The sequence below is a fragment of the Salvelinus alpinus genome, chromosome 7 (genome assembly GCF_045679555.1).
Source record: "Salvelinus alpinus chromosome 7, SLU_Salpinus.1, whole genome shotgun sequence".
NCBI classification, from domain to species: Eukaryota; Metazoa; Chordata; class Actinopteri; order Salmoniformes; family Salmonidae; genus Salvelinus; species Salvelinus alpinus.
The window spans coordinates 19179351-19194468 of NC_092092.1; the positions used below are offsets into that span (position 1 = coordinate 19179351).

At 41.8% G+C, this 15118-nt stretch overlaps 1 protein-coding gene across 22 annotated transcripts in view; it reads left to right on the forward strand.

Annotated features, from left to right (window-relative positions):
* Positions 1 to 15118, forward strand: part of LOC139580539 (neurexin-1a-like) — a 605221-nt gene that overhangs the window by 289943 nt on the left and 300160 nt on the right. For all 22 annotated transcript variants that reach the window (XM_071409319.1, XM_071409321.1, XM_071409331.1 and 19 more), the window contains one exon: positions 4759 to 4878. In XM_071409319.1, coding sequence (XP_071265420.1) covers positions 4759 to 4878 — 120 coding nt within the window. The remainder of the gene's footprint in view (positions 1 to 4758; positions 4879 to 15118) is intronic.

Sequence of the window (15118 nt, forward strand, 5' to 3'; positions counted from 1 at the left end):
TGAATAAATCAATGAATAAATAACCATAATTAAACTGAACACTAATCATTAAAACTAGTTACTACTTCCACAACCACTAAAACTAATAAAAGTGACAAAAAATGTGCAATAACATACTGTCGGCCTACTATACAATAACATTATGGGACAAAGTAAACGGTTATAAACTTCACACTTTTGAGAACTGAAATATGTAGTAGTAAATTAACTAATAGTCATATATAATTTGTAATTCACCATTGTAACAACATGTATCATTGTCCAAGCTAATCTCATTCATAATCTCAGCATAACAAACTGAACCATGTTACATAACTCTGTTTAACATCCATATTAACCCTGTGTCATTCCTCTGGCATTAACACTCCCATTAACACAGCCTACAGAGGGGCTGACTGACTGGCTGACAGACTACAAAGCAGACTAACTAACAGCCTGGCAGACAGATGACATGGCAGACTGCCTGACTGACTGGTTGACAGACTACATAGCATACTGGCTGACAGCCTGGCAGATAGATGACATATAAACAAACAGACATATATGTAAACAGACATATAGACAAACAGACATATAGACAAACAGACATATATGTAAACAGACATATAGACAAACAGACATATAGACAAACAGACATATATGTAAACAGACATATAGACAAACAGACATATATGTAAACATACATATAGACAAACAGACATATAGACAAACAGACATATAGACAAACAGACATATAGACAAACAGACATATATGTAAACAGACATATAGACAAACAGACATATAGACAAACAGACATATAGACAAACAGACATATAGACAAACAGACATATAGACAAACAGACATATATGTAAACAGACATATAGACAAACAGACATATAGACAAACAGACATATATGTAAACAGACATATAGACAAACAGACATATAGACAAACAGACATATAGACAAACAGACATATAGACAAACAGACATATAGACAAACAGACATATATGTAAACATACATATAGACAAACATACATATAGACAAACAGACATATAGACAAACAGACATATAGACAAACAGATATATATGTAAACAGACATATAGACAAACAGACATATAGACAAACAGACATATAGACAAACAGACATATAGACAAACAGACATATAGACAAACAGACATATAGACAAACAGACATATAGACAAACAGACATATATGTAAACAGACATATAGACAAACAGACATATAGACAAACAGACATATAGACAAACAGACATATAGACAAACAGACATATAGACAAACAGACATATATGTAAACAGACATATAGACAAACAGACATATAGACAAACAGACATATAGACAAACAGACATATAGACAAACAGACATATAGACAAACAGACATATATGTAAACAGACATATAGACAAACAGACATATATGTAAACAGACATATAGACAAACAGACATATAGACAAACAGACATATAGACAAACAGACATATATGTAAACAGACATATAGACAAACAGACATATATGTAAACAGACATATAGACAAACAGACATATAGACAAACAGACATATAGACAAACAGACATATAGACAAACAGACATATATGTAAACAGACATATAGACAAACAGACATATAGACAAACAGACATATAGACAAACAGACATATAGACAAACAGACATATAGACAAACAGACATATATGTAAACAGACATATAGACAAACAGACATATATGTAAACAGACATATAGACAAACAGACATATAGACAAACAGACATATAGACAAACAGACATATATGTAAACAGACATATAGACAAACAGACATATATGTAAACAGACATATAGACAAACAGACATATATGTAAACAGACATATAGACAAACAGACATATAGACAAACAGACATATAGACAAACAGACATATAGACAAACAGACATATAGACAAACAGACATATAGACAAACAGACATATATGTAAACAGACATATAGACAAACAGACATATAGACAAACAGACATATAGACAAACAGACATATAGACAAACAGACATATATGTAAACAGACATATAGACAAACAGACATATAGACAAACAGACATATAGACAAACAGACATATAGACAAACAGACATATATGTAAACAGACATATAGACAAACAGACATATAGACAAACAGACATATAGACAAACAGACATATAGACAAACAGACATATATGTAAACAGACATATAGACAAACAGACATATAGACAAACAGACATATAGACAAACAGACATATATGTAAACAGACATATAGACAAACAGACATATAGACAAACAGACATATATGTAAACAGACATATAGACAAACAGACATATAGGCAAACAGTCAGACAAAGGTATAGACAGACTGACGTATAGACAAACAGACAGACATACAGACAGTGGTACAGACAGATAGACAGACATACAGACATATAGACAAACAGACATATAGGCAAACATACATATAGACAAACAGACGGACATACAGGCAGAGGTAAAGACAGACATACATACAGGCAGACAGACAAACAGGCAGACAGAGGTATAGACAGACAGACATATAGACAGACAGACAGACAGACAGACAGACAGACAGACAGACAGACAGACAGACAGACAGACAGACAGACAGACAGACAGACAGACAGACAGACGTATAGACAGACAGGCATACAAACAGTGGTACAGACATATAGAAAGACGGACGGACGGACATACAGACAGAGGTAAAGACATACAGACAGACAGACCTATAGTATTGACAGACAGAGGTAAAGACAGACAGACAGACAGACAGACCTACAGTATTGACAGACAGAGGTAAAGACAGACAGACAGACATACAGACCTACAGTATTGACAGACAGAGGTAAAGACATACAGACAGACAGGCCTATAGTATTGACAGACAGAGGTAAAGACAGACATACATACAGACCTACAGTATTGACAGACAGAGGTAAAGACAGACAGACAGACCTACAGTATTGACAGACAGAGGTAAAGACAGACAGACAGACCTACAGTATTGACAGACAGAGGTAAAGACAGACATACAGACCTACAGTATTGACAGACAGAGGTAAAGACAGACAGACAGACCTACAGTATTGACAGACAGAGGTAAAGACAGACATACAGACCTACAGTATTGACAGACAGAGGTAAAGACAGACAGACAGACCTACAGTATTGACATACAGAGGTAAAGACAGACAGACAGACCTATAGTATTGACAGACAGAGGTAAAGACAGACAGACAGACCTACAGTATTGACAGACAGAGGTAAAGACAGACAGACAGACCTACAGTATTGACAGACAGAGGTAAAGACAGACCTACAGTATTGACAGACAGAGGCTAAGAACGGTGTCTGAGACATTGTTGTTCAATGCTAATAGCTGCTGATGATGATCTTTACCTTTTCTTTTGCATTACTGAAGACGACTGAAGTTTTTAGACCCTCCACAAGAGACCGATCCCAGATTGTCTCAGATCCTGTTTTACTTACCACTTTATCTACCCTATGTGTACTCTCTCGTGGACAGATCTACTTAACCATAACTGGTACAGTAGAATCTGTCGGGAAGGAATGGGATGTGTAGGCTAACAAGCAGCAGTATAAGGTTTTTTCATCACTGGTTATTTGGAGAAATCACAATGTCGCAGGTGTTAGCATCTTTCTCAATTTCGAAAGGGGAGGGAACATTCAGCCCGTAACTTGCAAAGGAGAGGGTGCAACTCCTCGTTCCCGTGCCGCTCCTTGTTTTAGCATCTATTAACATGCATGGATCCAGAACTTAATCAAGCAGCTGACCAATTACGTGAGACTTTAGTTGTGATTTTAGATTACCCTCTGTGTTAGACTTCTCTTGCCCGAACGGAAGCATATATCTAATCCCTCACGAAGTGATGGAAACCTCTGAATGGTTCCTCTGTCTCTGTTTCTGATAGGATACACCGGCTACTTGCTTTTTCTACATTTGACCTGCGGTGCTCTTTCTTTTTGACTCAAGAAACAATCAAATGTGTTGCTATGGTTTCCCTTTCTTTCATAATAATGTTGGTTCTTTCCTAAAAACAGTGGTGAGGCTGTAAGAACATAATAACTATGTGGATAAATAAGCATGAATACCTTAAAACTCACTAAAACAACAGACAATCTCTGTAAATGCAACATAAATATTATTTAAACCTGTCTTAAAAAACTCACTGGTTGACTGTTCAATGAGTGTTTTCCGTGTCTCTGTATAAGTACATGTGTCTTCCTGTGTGTGTGTGTGTGTGTGTGTGTGTGTGTGTGTGTGTGTGTGTGTGTGTGTGTGTGTGTGTGTGTGTGTGTGTGTGTGTGTGTGTGTGTGTGTGTGTGTGTGTGTGTGTGTGTGTGTGTGTGTGTGTGTGTGTGTGTGTGTGTGTGTGTGTAGTGTTTCTGTGTGTGATGTTTTTCCGTGTGTAAAGTGTTAGTGTGTGAGGGAGCGAGAGAGAGTGAGAGAAGTATGTTTGTCTCAGTATGTCATTTGTCAGTATGTGAAATGTGTTTCATACTGTATGTGGGTAAATGGATTACAAGAATGAAGTTGGATTATGCTTTTAATCGTATTTACGTGTTTAATTCTCTCATCACATATATACACATACATTTGGTCAAATCTGATCACATATTTTAAGTAATCCCTCCCTCCCCTTCCTTACTTCCCTCTCCCCCCTCCCACTCCCCCTCCCTCCCTCCCTGTGCCCAGGGCCCAGTACAACGTGCCAGGAGGACTCGTGTGCAAACCAGGGTGTGTGTCTGCAGCAGTGGGAGGGGTTCAGCTGTGATTGTAGCATGACTTCTTTCGGAGGGCCACTCTGCAACGACGGTAAGACACACATCACATTCTTACCCCCTGTTTGTGTGTACTGTACACACAGCTGTACCGCCCTGTCTATGTGCTCACACACTCTTCGACACACACCCTTACCCCAATCTACTTAATAAATAATATAATCATATGTCCATTTAGCAGACACTTGTATCCAAAGTGACTGCACACCTATACACACCCTTCTAATGTATATATATCTGTATTGCACACACATCTACCCCTATGTACAGTACCAGTCAAAAGTTTGGACATGCGTACTTATTCCAGGGTTTTTCTTTATATGTACTATTTTCTATATGAAATAACACATATGGAATCATGTAGTAACCAAAAAAGTGTTAAACAAATCAAAATATATTTAATATTTGAGATTATTCAAAGTAGCCACCCTTTGCCTTGATGACAGCTGTGCACACTCTTTGCATTCTCTCAATCAGCTTCATGAGGTAGTCACCTGGAATGCATTTCAATTAACAGGTGTGCCTTGTTAAAAGTTAATTTCTGGAATTTCTTTCATTCTTAATGCGTTTGAGCCAATCAGTTGTGTTGTGACAAGGTAGGGGTGGTATACAGAAGATAGACCTATTTGGTAAAAGACCAAGTCCATATTATGACAAGAACAGCTCAAATAAGCAAAGAGAAACAACAGTCCATCATTACTTTAAGACATGAAGGTCAGTCAATCCGGAAAATGTGATGAACATTTTCAACGTTTCTTCAAGTGCCGTCGCAAAAATCATCAAGCGCTATGATGAAACTGGCTCTCATGAGGACCGCCACAGGAAAGGAAGACCCAGAGTTACCTCTGCTGCAGAGGTTAAGTTCATTAGAGTTACCAGCATCAGAATTGCAGCCCAAATAAATGCTTCACAAAGTTCAAGTAACAAACACATCTCAACATCAACTGTTCAGAGGAGACTGCGTGAATCAGGCCTTCATGGTCAAATTGCTGCAAAGAAACAACTACTAAAGGACACTAATGAGAAGAAGAGACTTGGTTGGGCCAAGAAACACAAGCAATGGACATTAGAACGGTGGAAATCTGTGAAACACAGAGTAGGTGAACAGATGCTCTCCGCATGTGTGGTTCCCACAATGAAGTATGAAGGAAGAGGTGTGACGGTGTGGGTGCTTTGCTGGTGACACTGTCAGTGATTTATTTAGAATTCAAGGCACACTTAACCAGCATGGCTACCACAGCACTCTGCGGTGATATGCCATCCCATCTTGCGCTTGGTGGGGCTATCATTTGTTTTTCAACAGGACAATGACCCAAAACACACCTCCAGGCTATGTAAGGGATATTTGACCAAGAAGGAGAGTGATGGACTGCTGCATCGGATGACCTGGCCTCCACAATCACTTGACCTCAAACCAATTGAGATGGTTTGGGATGACTTGGACCGCAGAGTGAAGAAAAAGCAGCCAACAAATGCTCAGCATATGTGGAAACTCCTTCAAGACTGTTGGGAAAGCATTCCAGGTGAAGCTGATTGAGAGAATGCCAAGACTGTACAACACTGTCATCAAGGCAAAGGGTGGCTACTTTGAAGAATCTCAAATATAAAATATATTTTGATTTGTTTCACACTTTTTTGGTTACTACATTCATAGTTTGATGTCTTCGTTATTCATTTACAATGTAGGAAATAGTAAAAATATAGAAAAACCCTTGAATGAGTAGGTGTGTCCTAAGTTTTGCCAGGTACTGTATGTATACACACATGTCCATGTATAATCATATGGTCATTTGGCAGACATGTTTAGTGTTACAGAACTGTCATTACTAACATTAAAACACACCCATCGGAACCAGATATTTGGAACACCAGTTAACTGCTTTCTATGTACTTCATTACATAATCGTGTCTGTCTCCATTGAGTCATTGATACAGACACTCAATGAACTACCTCAACTTATTCCTGTCCTTGGTGACATATTGTACACATTTGTGCCTCCCTCCAAGAGAGGTGGATCTTAGCCATACAGGTGTAGGATCTTAATTTGAGCCAGTTTGCTACAGCAGGAAAATAATCATTCATCATCAGGAAATGTGCATTATTATGTGGATTATAATTAATGGAGATGTTTGTAGGGGTTGATACATTTTTTATAAGGGAAAATCAAGTCTGAAATTTCAAAGTTGAAAGCCTTTTTAAATGTTATAACACTACATATTTTAAATTAAGATCCTGCATATGTACTTACATGCATACTGTAATGTACACTGCAACCTATATAGGAATGTATTTTGTCCTTTGTGACATCTTTTGTTGTACACCCACGCAAAACACACTTCAAGTCTGCCTTCGCTAAAAGCTTGCTATAAATTCCACGTTGCATACAGTGAGGGAAAAAAGTATTTGATCCCCTGCTGATTTTGTTCGTTTGCCCACTGACAATGAAATGATCAGTCTGTAATTTTAATGGTATGTTTATTTGAACAGTGAGAGACAGAATATCAACAAAAAAATCCAGAAAAACACATGTCAAAAATGTTATAAATTTATTTGCATTTTAATGAGGGAAATAAGTATTTGACCCCTCTTCAAAACATGACTTAGTACTTGGTGGCAAAACCCTTGTTGGCAATCACAGAGGTCAGATGTTTCTTGTAGTTGGCCACCAGGTTTGCACACATCTCAGGAGGGATTTTGTCCCACTCCTCTTTGCAGATCTTCTTCAAGTCATTAAGATTTCGAGGCTGACGTTTGGCAACTCGAACCTTCAGCTCCCTCCACAGATTTTCTATAGGATTAAGGTCTGGAGACTGGCTAGGCCACTCCAGGACCTTAATGTGCTTTTTCTTGAGCCACTCCTTTGTTGCCTTGGCCGTGTGTTTTGGGTCATTGTCATGCTGGAATACCCATCCACGACCCATTTTCAATGCCCTGGCTGAGGGAAGGAGGTTTTCACCCAAGATTTGACGGTACATGGCCCCGTCCATCGTCCCTTTGATGCGGTGAAGTTGTCCTGTCCCCTTAGCAGAAAAACACCCCCAAAGCATAATGTTTCCACCTCCATGTTTGACGGTGGGGATGGTTTCTTGGGGTCATAGGCAGCATTCCTCCTCCTCCAAACACGGCAAGTTGAGTTGATGCCAAAGAACTCCACTTTGGTCTCGTCTGACCACAACACGTTCACCCAGTTGTCCTCTGAATCATTCAGATGTTCATTGGCAAACTTCAGACGGGTATGTATATGAGCTTTCTTGAGCAGGGGGACCTTGCGGGCGCTGCAGGATTTCAGTCCTTCACGGCGTAGTGTGTTACCAATTGTTTTCTTGGTGACTATGGTCCCAGCTGCCTTGAGATCATTGACAAGATCCTCCTGTTTAGTTCTGGGCAGATTCCTCACCATTCTCATGATCATTGCAACTCCACGAGGTGAGATCTTGCATGGAGCCCTAGGCCAAGGGAGTTTGACAGTTGTTTTGTGTTTCTTCCATTTGCGAATAATCGCACCAACTGTTGTCACCTTCTCACCAAGCTGCTTGGCAATGGTCTTGTAGCCCATTCCAGCCTTGTGTAGATCTACAATCTTGTCCCTGACATCCTTGGAGAGCTCTTTGGTCTTGGCCATGGTGGAGAGTTTGGAATCTGATTGATTGATTGCTTCTGTGGACAGGTGTCTTTTATACAGGTAAGAAACTGAGATTAGGAGCACTCCCTTTAAGAGTGTGCTCCTAATCTCAGCTCGTTACCTGTATGAAAGACACCTGGGAGCCAGAAATCTTTCTGATTGAGAGGGGGTCAAATACTTATTTCCCTCATTAAAATGCAAATCAATTTATAACATTTTTGACATGCGTTTTTCTGGATATTTTTGTTGTTATTCTGTCTCTCACTGTTCAAATAAACCTACCATTAAAATTATAGACTGATCATTTCTTTGTCAGTGGGCAAACGTACAAAATCAGCAGGGGATCAAATACTTTTTTCCCTCACTGTACATCAAGTTCTATACATTGAGTTCCATACGTTGAATTACATATATATTGTATCTTGACTGAGTAGCCATTGTGCCAGAAGAGTTGACTAAAGGTAAGTGTTGTCATCGTCATGGTGGCAACAATGAACAAGTCCATTTGGAACATTGGAAACCATTTTCTTCTCCCGTACTGTCACCCTCTGTTTTCATTAGAAGTTATTCTTTTCCATGTGGACTCTGACACTATAAATGAGAACATTTCTGTCCTATACTTGTACATGCTGCGTTTGACAACTCATTGGCAATTATTATATTACTGTGGACTCTGGCAATACAAAAGGAAAATGCTATTATCCACTGTGTGCAGCACTTTACCTGACAGCAATAGAGGCCTGGAGGACACAGCAGGAATTGAACTGACAGCAATATAGGCCTGGACAAAGCAGGAATTTACCTGACAGCAATATAGGCCTGGAAGACACAGCAGGAATTTACCTGACAGCAATAGAGGCCTGGAGGACTCAGCGGGAATTTACCTGAAATCAATAGAGGCCTGGTGGCCTGGACGCAGCTCATTGCTGCTTTGGATTGTTTCACTCTTTCATTTCTCCCACCAGTAGATTTGATGTGGCATTACACAACATGTCAAAAGAACATAACATGTATTATGAGGTGAGAGCTATGAGGCGTGACTGAATGGACATTTGGGAAGGTGCTTACTCATAATAAAGACTGTTACTGCATCTCAAATGGCACCCTATTTCCTAGTGCACTACTTTTCATCAGGGTTTCTCAAAACTAGTGCACTATATAGGGAATGGGGTGACATTTGGAATGCATCACTAGAGAATGAGGAGAAAGGGGGGATGCTGTCTTATTAATGATAAGCCCTAGAGAGAAGGGGACGGCAATACTGGGAGAATGTGGGAATGCTTGCAATAATTCTACCAAATAGCCTGCTGTCTTATGCAAAATATGCACGAGGGACAAGGGGAGAGTGTGCAGTGGTTATTATTTCCTCTGTGGTGGTTTACGCTGTAATGGGAGAATGGAGGAAACTGCTGAACAGCACTTTAGTGAGAGAGAGAGAGAGAGAAAGAGAGAGAGAGAGAGAGAGAGAGAGAGAGAGAGAGAGAGAGAGAGAGAGAAATGGAGGGAGGAAGACAACACAAAAGTAAGTGAGGGAAGGAGTGGGGGGGGGGGGGCACTCTGTGGATGGAGCTAGGGCTGTACTGTAGACGACACAAAAATGAGGGAGGAGCAGGGCAGCATAGATGGTAATATATTCCCTGCCATGCAGCTGCCAACCAGATAAGAAGCTTCTCTCTTTTGTTATCAGGGAAGAGAGCGTTAATAGATTTCAGCGCTGGCGCGCCCCTCTCCTTCGCTCCTCCACTCTTCCACTGACCACCATGATAACACACGAGAAGGATACTCATGTCAGAAGAGATGTGAAACATTTATACCCAAGCCAGTCATTCAAATTTACACAAAATGTACATCTCTCCTGTTCTCTCCCTCTGGTTCTCTTGCTCTCTCGATTTCAGTCTTTTATAACACATTATCTCTCCCTCTCCATCTCCCTCTCCCTATTTCTTTCTCCTTTCCCTCTCCCTTTCTCTCCCCTCATTCATCTATTCCTCTTCATCCTTAGCAGTGTGTGTGTGTGTGTGTGTGTGTGTGTGTGTGTGTGTGTGTGTGTGTGTGTGTGTGTGTGTGTGTGTGTGTGTGTGTGTGTGTGTGTGTGTGTGTGTGTGTGTGTGTGTGTGTGCGCGTGTGCGTGCGAGTCTCAGCAGGTAGAGGCCTCTAGTTGGGGCAATATGCATGTCCTGTAGCCAGTGGGATGGCAGGTTTATTCACAGGAGGCATTCCTGACAACACATCTGGTTATTTTCTTCCCACAGCAGTAAATGAGCTCATTCTCTGGGCCTGGCTGGCACGCACACACACACACACCATTGCCATGCACACAACAGAAAGCGACTTATCTGTGTATTGTGTGTGTGTGTGTGAGAGCATGTGTCATTTCACAGAGAGAGAGGATTTGAAGCATCTCAAGTAGTTCTGTTAGTCCATCTATAGATGCTTTACAGATGATCAGACTATCAACAAAGTATCTGTTAATAAGCTACTGCTTGCTAAGGTTACGGTTAGAGTTAGGGTTAGGTTTAGAATCACCTTTAACCCTAAGGGTTAAGGTTAGGGTTAAGGCTAGGGTTAGGGTAAGGGTTAGGAAAGGAAGACCCGGAAAATCGTTTAAAACTCCAGCTACCCAAGCCATAGACTGTTCTCTCTGCTTCTGCACGGCAAGCGGTACTGGTGCATCAAGTCTGACACCAACAGGCTCCTGAACAGCTTCTATCCCCAAGCCATACGACTGCTGAATAGCTAACTAAACAGCAAACAGAATGGCTACACGGACTATCTGAATTTACCCTTGTATTAACTTTTTTTTGTTTTGCACTGTGTCTGTGCACACTCACAGGGCCCTACACACTCACAGGGCCCTACACACTCACAGGGCCCTACACACTCACAGGGCCCTACACACTCACAGGGCCCTACACACTCACAGGGCCCTACACACTCAAGCACACTGACACTCTAACACACACACACAGACTCACACACATAAACACTCACTCCATCATTTGCTCACAAACACATAATATGCACATACATTTATAGTGACTCAACACACACACACACACACACACACACACACACACACACACACACACACACACACACACACACACACACACACACACACACACACACACACACACACACACACACACACACAACCATGCACACACACACACACACACGCACACACACACACACACACACACACACATTTATATATATGAGTACATGCACACACACACACACATATTTGTGGAGCAGCTGTCAATCATAAAGCATGAGATGCGGGAGATATAATGTCATATCTGGTGGTGATAGCAACATCTCATCATTTCACTATCAGACATGGGAATTCAGCCTCATGAGTATCCTAAATGACACCCTATACATTATATATTGCACTGCTTTTGACCAGAGCACGTAGTGCACTACATACGGAAAAGGGTGCCAATTGGGACGCAAACAATGATCATCGCTTCACTTTAAGCAGTGCAGTAATGTGAATCGATAGGAAGACACAGGGGGCCAATGCCATGGAGACGACTCATGGGGTAGGTTCTCATTTGGGGGTCTGGCCCAGTCATTGGGGGTAAAGATAGAGCCTATCTCTAACACTCTCCATTAGCTCCTCATTACATTTACATTTTAGGCATTTAGCAAATGCTCTTATCCAGTGTCTTACAGAAGCAATTAGGGTTAAGAGTCTTGCTCAAGGGCACATGGACAGATTTTTCCCCTAGTTGGCTCGGGGATTCGAACCAGTGACATTCCAGTTACTGTCCCAACGTTCTAAACGCTAGGCTACCACTCTTCTCTCTTCCAGATTGTACACGTTCAGTAATAGAAGGTAGAAGGAAGATGATTGGGTAATGTCGGAAGGAAAGCTACATAAGTGTTTTGTGTAGTGTTGCTTTAGTCTTTGTTCAATATGAAACAAAGTCAAATAAGTGTCATAACAGTCTTCGTTCAGTCTAACACATCGTTAGGTTATCATGCTGAGGGACACCTGCTGTGGACAGAAATTGTTCATTTCACAGTCTGGGTTTTCCAACGAGGGGCAACTAGGCTTTACCATAGAGAAGTAATTCAGTTGACTGGTTGGGAGGGCTGACTGGTTGGCTGGCACACTCGGAGCCTCACTCTGCACACACACACACGCACCCACGCACGCACACACACACACACACGCACACACACACGCACACACCCACGCACACACACACACACACACACGCACAGACACACGCACACACGCACAGACACTCCAGAACCCATCATTTGAGTCACCCCAGCAGAGTGGAGATTTGGAGGTCAAGGCCACAGTAAAATGGCTTTCCATTCCTTCCACTGAGGTGGACAGCGACAAAGAGAGAGTAGACGTCCCCAATGGCACCATATTCCCTATGCAGTGCACTACTTTTGACCCAGTCCCATAGGGCTATGTTCTAAAGTAGTGCACTATGTAGGGAATAGGGTGCCATTTGGGATGAACTCAGAGCAGCAGGGAGCCAGCCTATTAAGACTAAGTGTCTCCTCTCTCTTCTTCTCTGTCTTTCACCATGGAAAGAAAGAACCGGAAAAGTACAGTGATGTGGTTACCCACAAACCTCTGTGGCTAAGTCCCATAGGGTTCTAGTCAAAAGTAGTGCACTTTGTAGGGAATAGGGTGCCATTTGGGATGCATTCCCTCTCCCCTTTCTCCTCTCCCTTGCCCACTCATCGGACAACCTGGCCAATGAAAAGCTCCTAATTGACACTTGTATTGTGAGGCCTGTTTCGGATGCTGTGCATTGCTGGTGGGAGATTGCATGTAATGACTTTAAGTCTCTCCAAAGGAAGTCCAATTTCCATGAAACCCTTTCCACTGTCACTGAGGAGAGAGTGGCTTTTCCTTTAGCTGTTCCTGTCCCCATCACACCTCACCATGTAATCCAGAGAAGCACGATCTAACCACCAGCCATGTTCTAACCTGGTCACTGAAAGAGGGGGGAAGCATTTTTTTTGTCTGTCTGTGCATGCGTGTATGGAGTGTGTGTCTGTATATGTCACTAAAGCTTCCATGTAGTCTAGTCCTTCTGAGGAAGTTAAGCGTTGCGGTGGTCGAGTGTCTGAACTTAACACATACAGACAAATCGGACGGTGTGTGTGTGTGTGTGTGTGTGTGTGTGTGTGTGTGTGTGTGTGTGTGTGTGTGTGTGTGTGTGTGTGTGTGTGTGTGTGTGTGTGTGTGTGTGTGTGTGTGTGTGTGTGTTTAGCTGTTCAGTCTAAAGTGGGTCGTGAAGGGGCTAGAGGGTTGGGTAGTGGGTATGGCCAGACCATCCACGCGATCTCCGCCTCGCCTCGCTACCCCGAGGACAGAGTCCCCCAACCATGCAACACACACACACCGGCCGCCACACCGCCCAGTCAGCCTGAGAGCTAAGGCCATTAGTGCCATGTCAATATTATATCAACAGTGGTGATTGTGTTGCGTGGTTAGGGGACTCTGTCCTCGGCCTCCCCTGCTCTCTCCTCCACCACCCTCTGTCTATTTCTTATCCATGTCTAAGTCTCGTTCCTTCCTTTATTTTCTATCCTTTTGAGGATTGTCTTTCTGCATGGCCTGCTGTGTACGTGGCGCTATAAGCAGAGGTCTGATTGAATGGTGATTGTGTAATTGTTTAGGATGTACAGTACAAAGTGGTGCATTGCCTTCCTGTTAGGACTGTATAGAGAGGTTAAATGACAGAAAGACTTGATGTAGTCAGGGAAAAAGTGTCTTACATGCTTGTCAAATATACTGAACAAAAATATAAATGCAACATGTAAAGTGTTGGTCCCATGTTTCATGAGCTGAAATAAAAGATTGCAGAAAAATTCCATATGCACAAAAAACGTATTTCTCAAAAATGTTGAGTACAAATTTGTTTACGTCCTTGTTAGTGAACATTTTTCCTTTGCCAAGATAATCCATCCACCTGACAGGTGTGGCATATCAAAGAGCTGAATAAACAGCCTGATCATTACACATGTGCACCTTGTGTTGGGGGCAATAAAAGGCCACTCTAAAATGTGCAGTATTGTCACACAACACAATGCCACAGATGTCTCAAGTTTTGAGGGATTGTGCAATTGGCATGCTGACTGCAGAAATATCCACCAGAGCTGTTGCAAGAGAATTGAACGTAAACTCTCTAAAATAAGCCGCCTCCTGCATCGTTTTAGAGAATTTGGCAGTACGTCCAACCGGCCTCACAACCCCAGACCAAGTGTAACAACGCCAGCCCAGGACCTCCACATCTGGCTTCTTCACCTGCGAGATAGTCTGAGACCAGCCACCCAGACATCTGATGAAACTGAGGAGTATTTTTATCCGTAATATCCTGGCTCCCAAGTGGGTGGGCCTATGCCCTTCCAGGCCCAACCATGCCTGCGCCCCTGCCCAGTCATGTGAAATCCATAGATTAGGGCCTAATGAATTCATTTCAATTGACTGATTTCCTTACATGAACTGTAACTCAGTAAAATCTTTAAATTGTTGCATGCTGTGTTTATTTGTTTGTTCAGTATATGAATGGGAGTACAGACAAATGCACACAGTGTGCCAGTTCCACTCGAGGACAGAAGCTGATCTAGCCAAGACTCTTGACTCCACTCAACCTTTATACACTTACT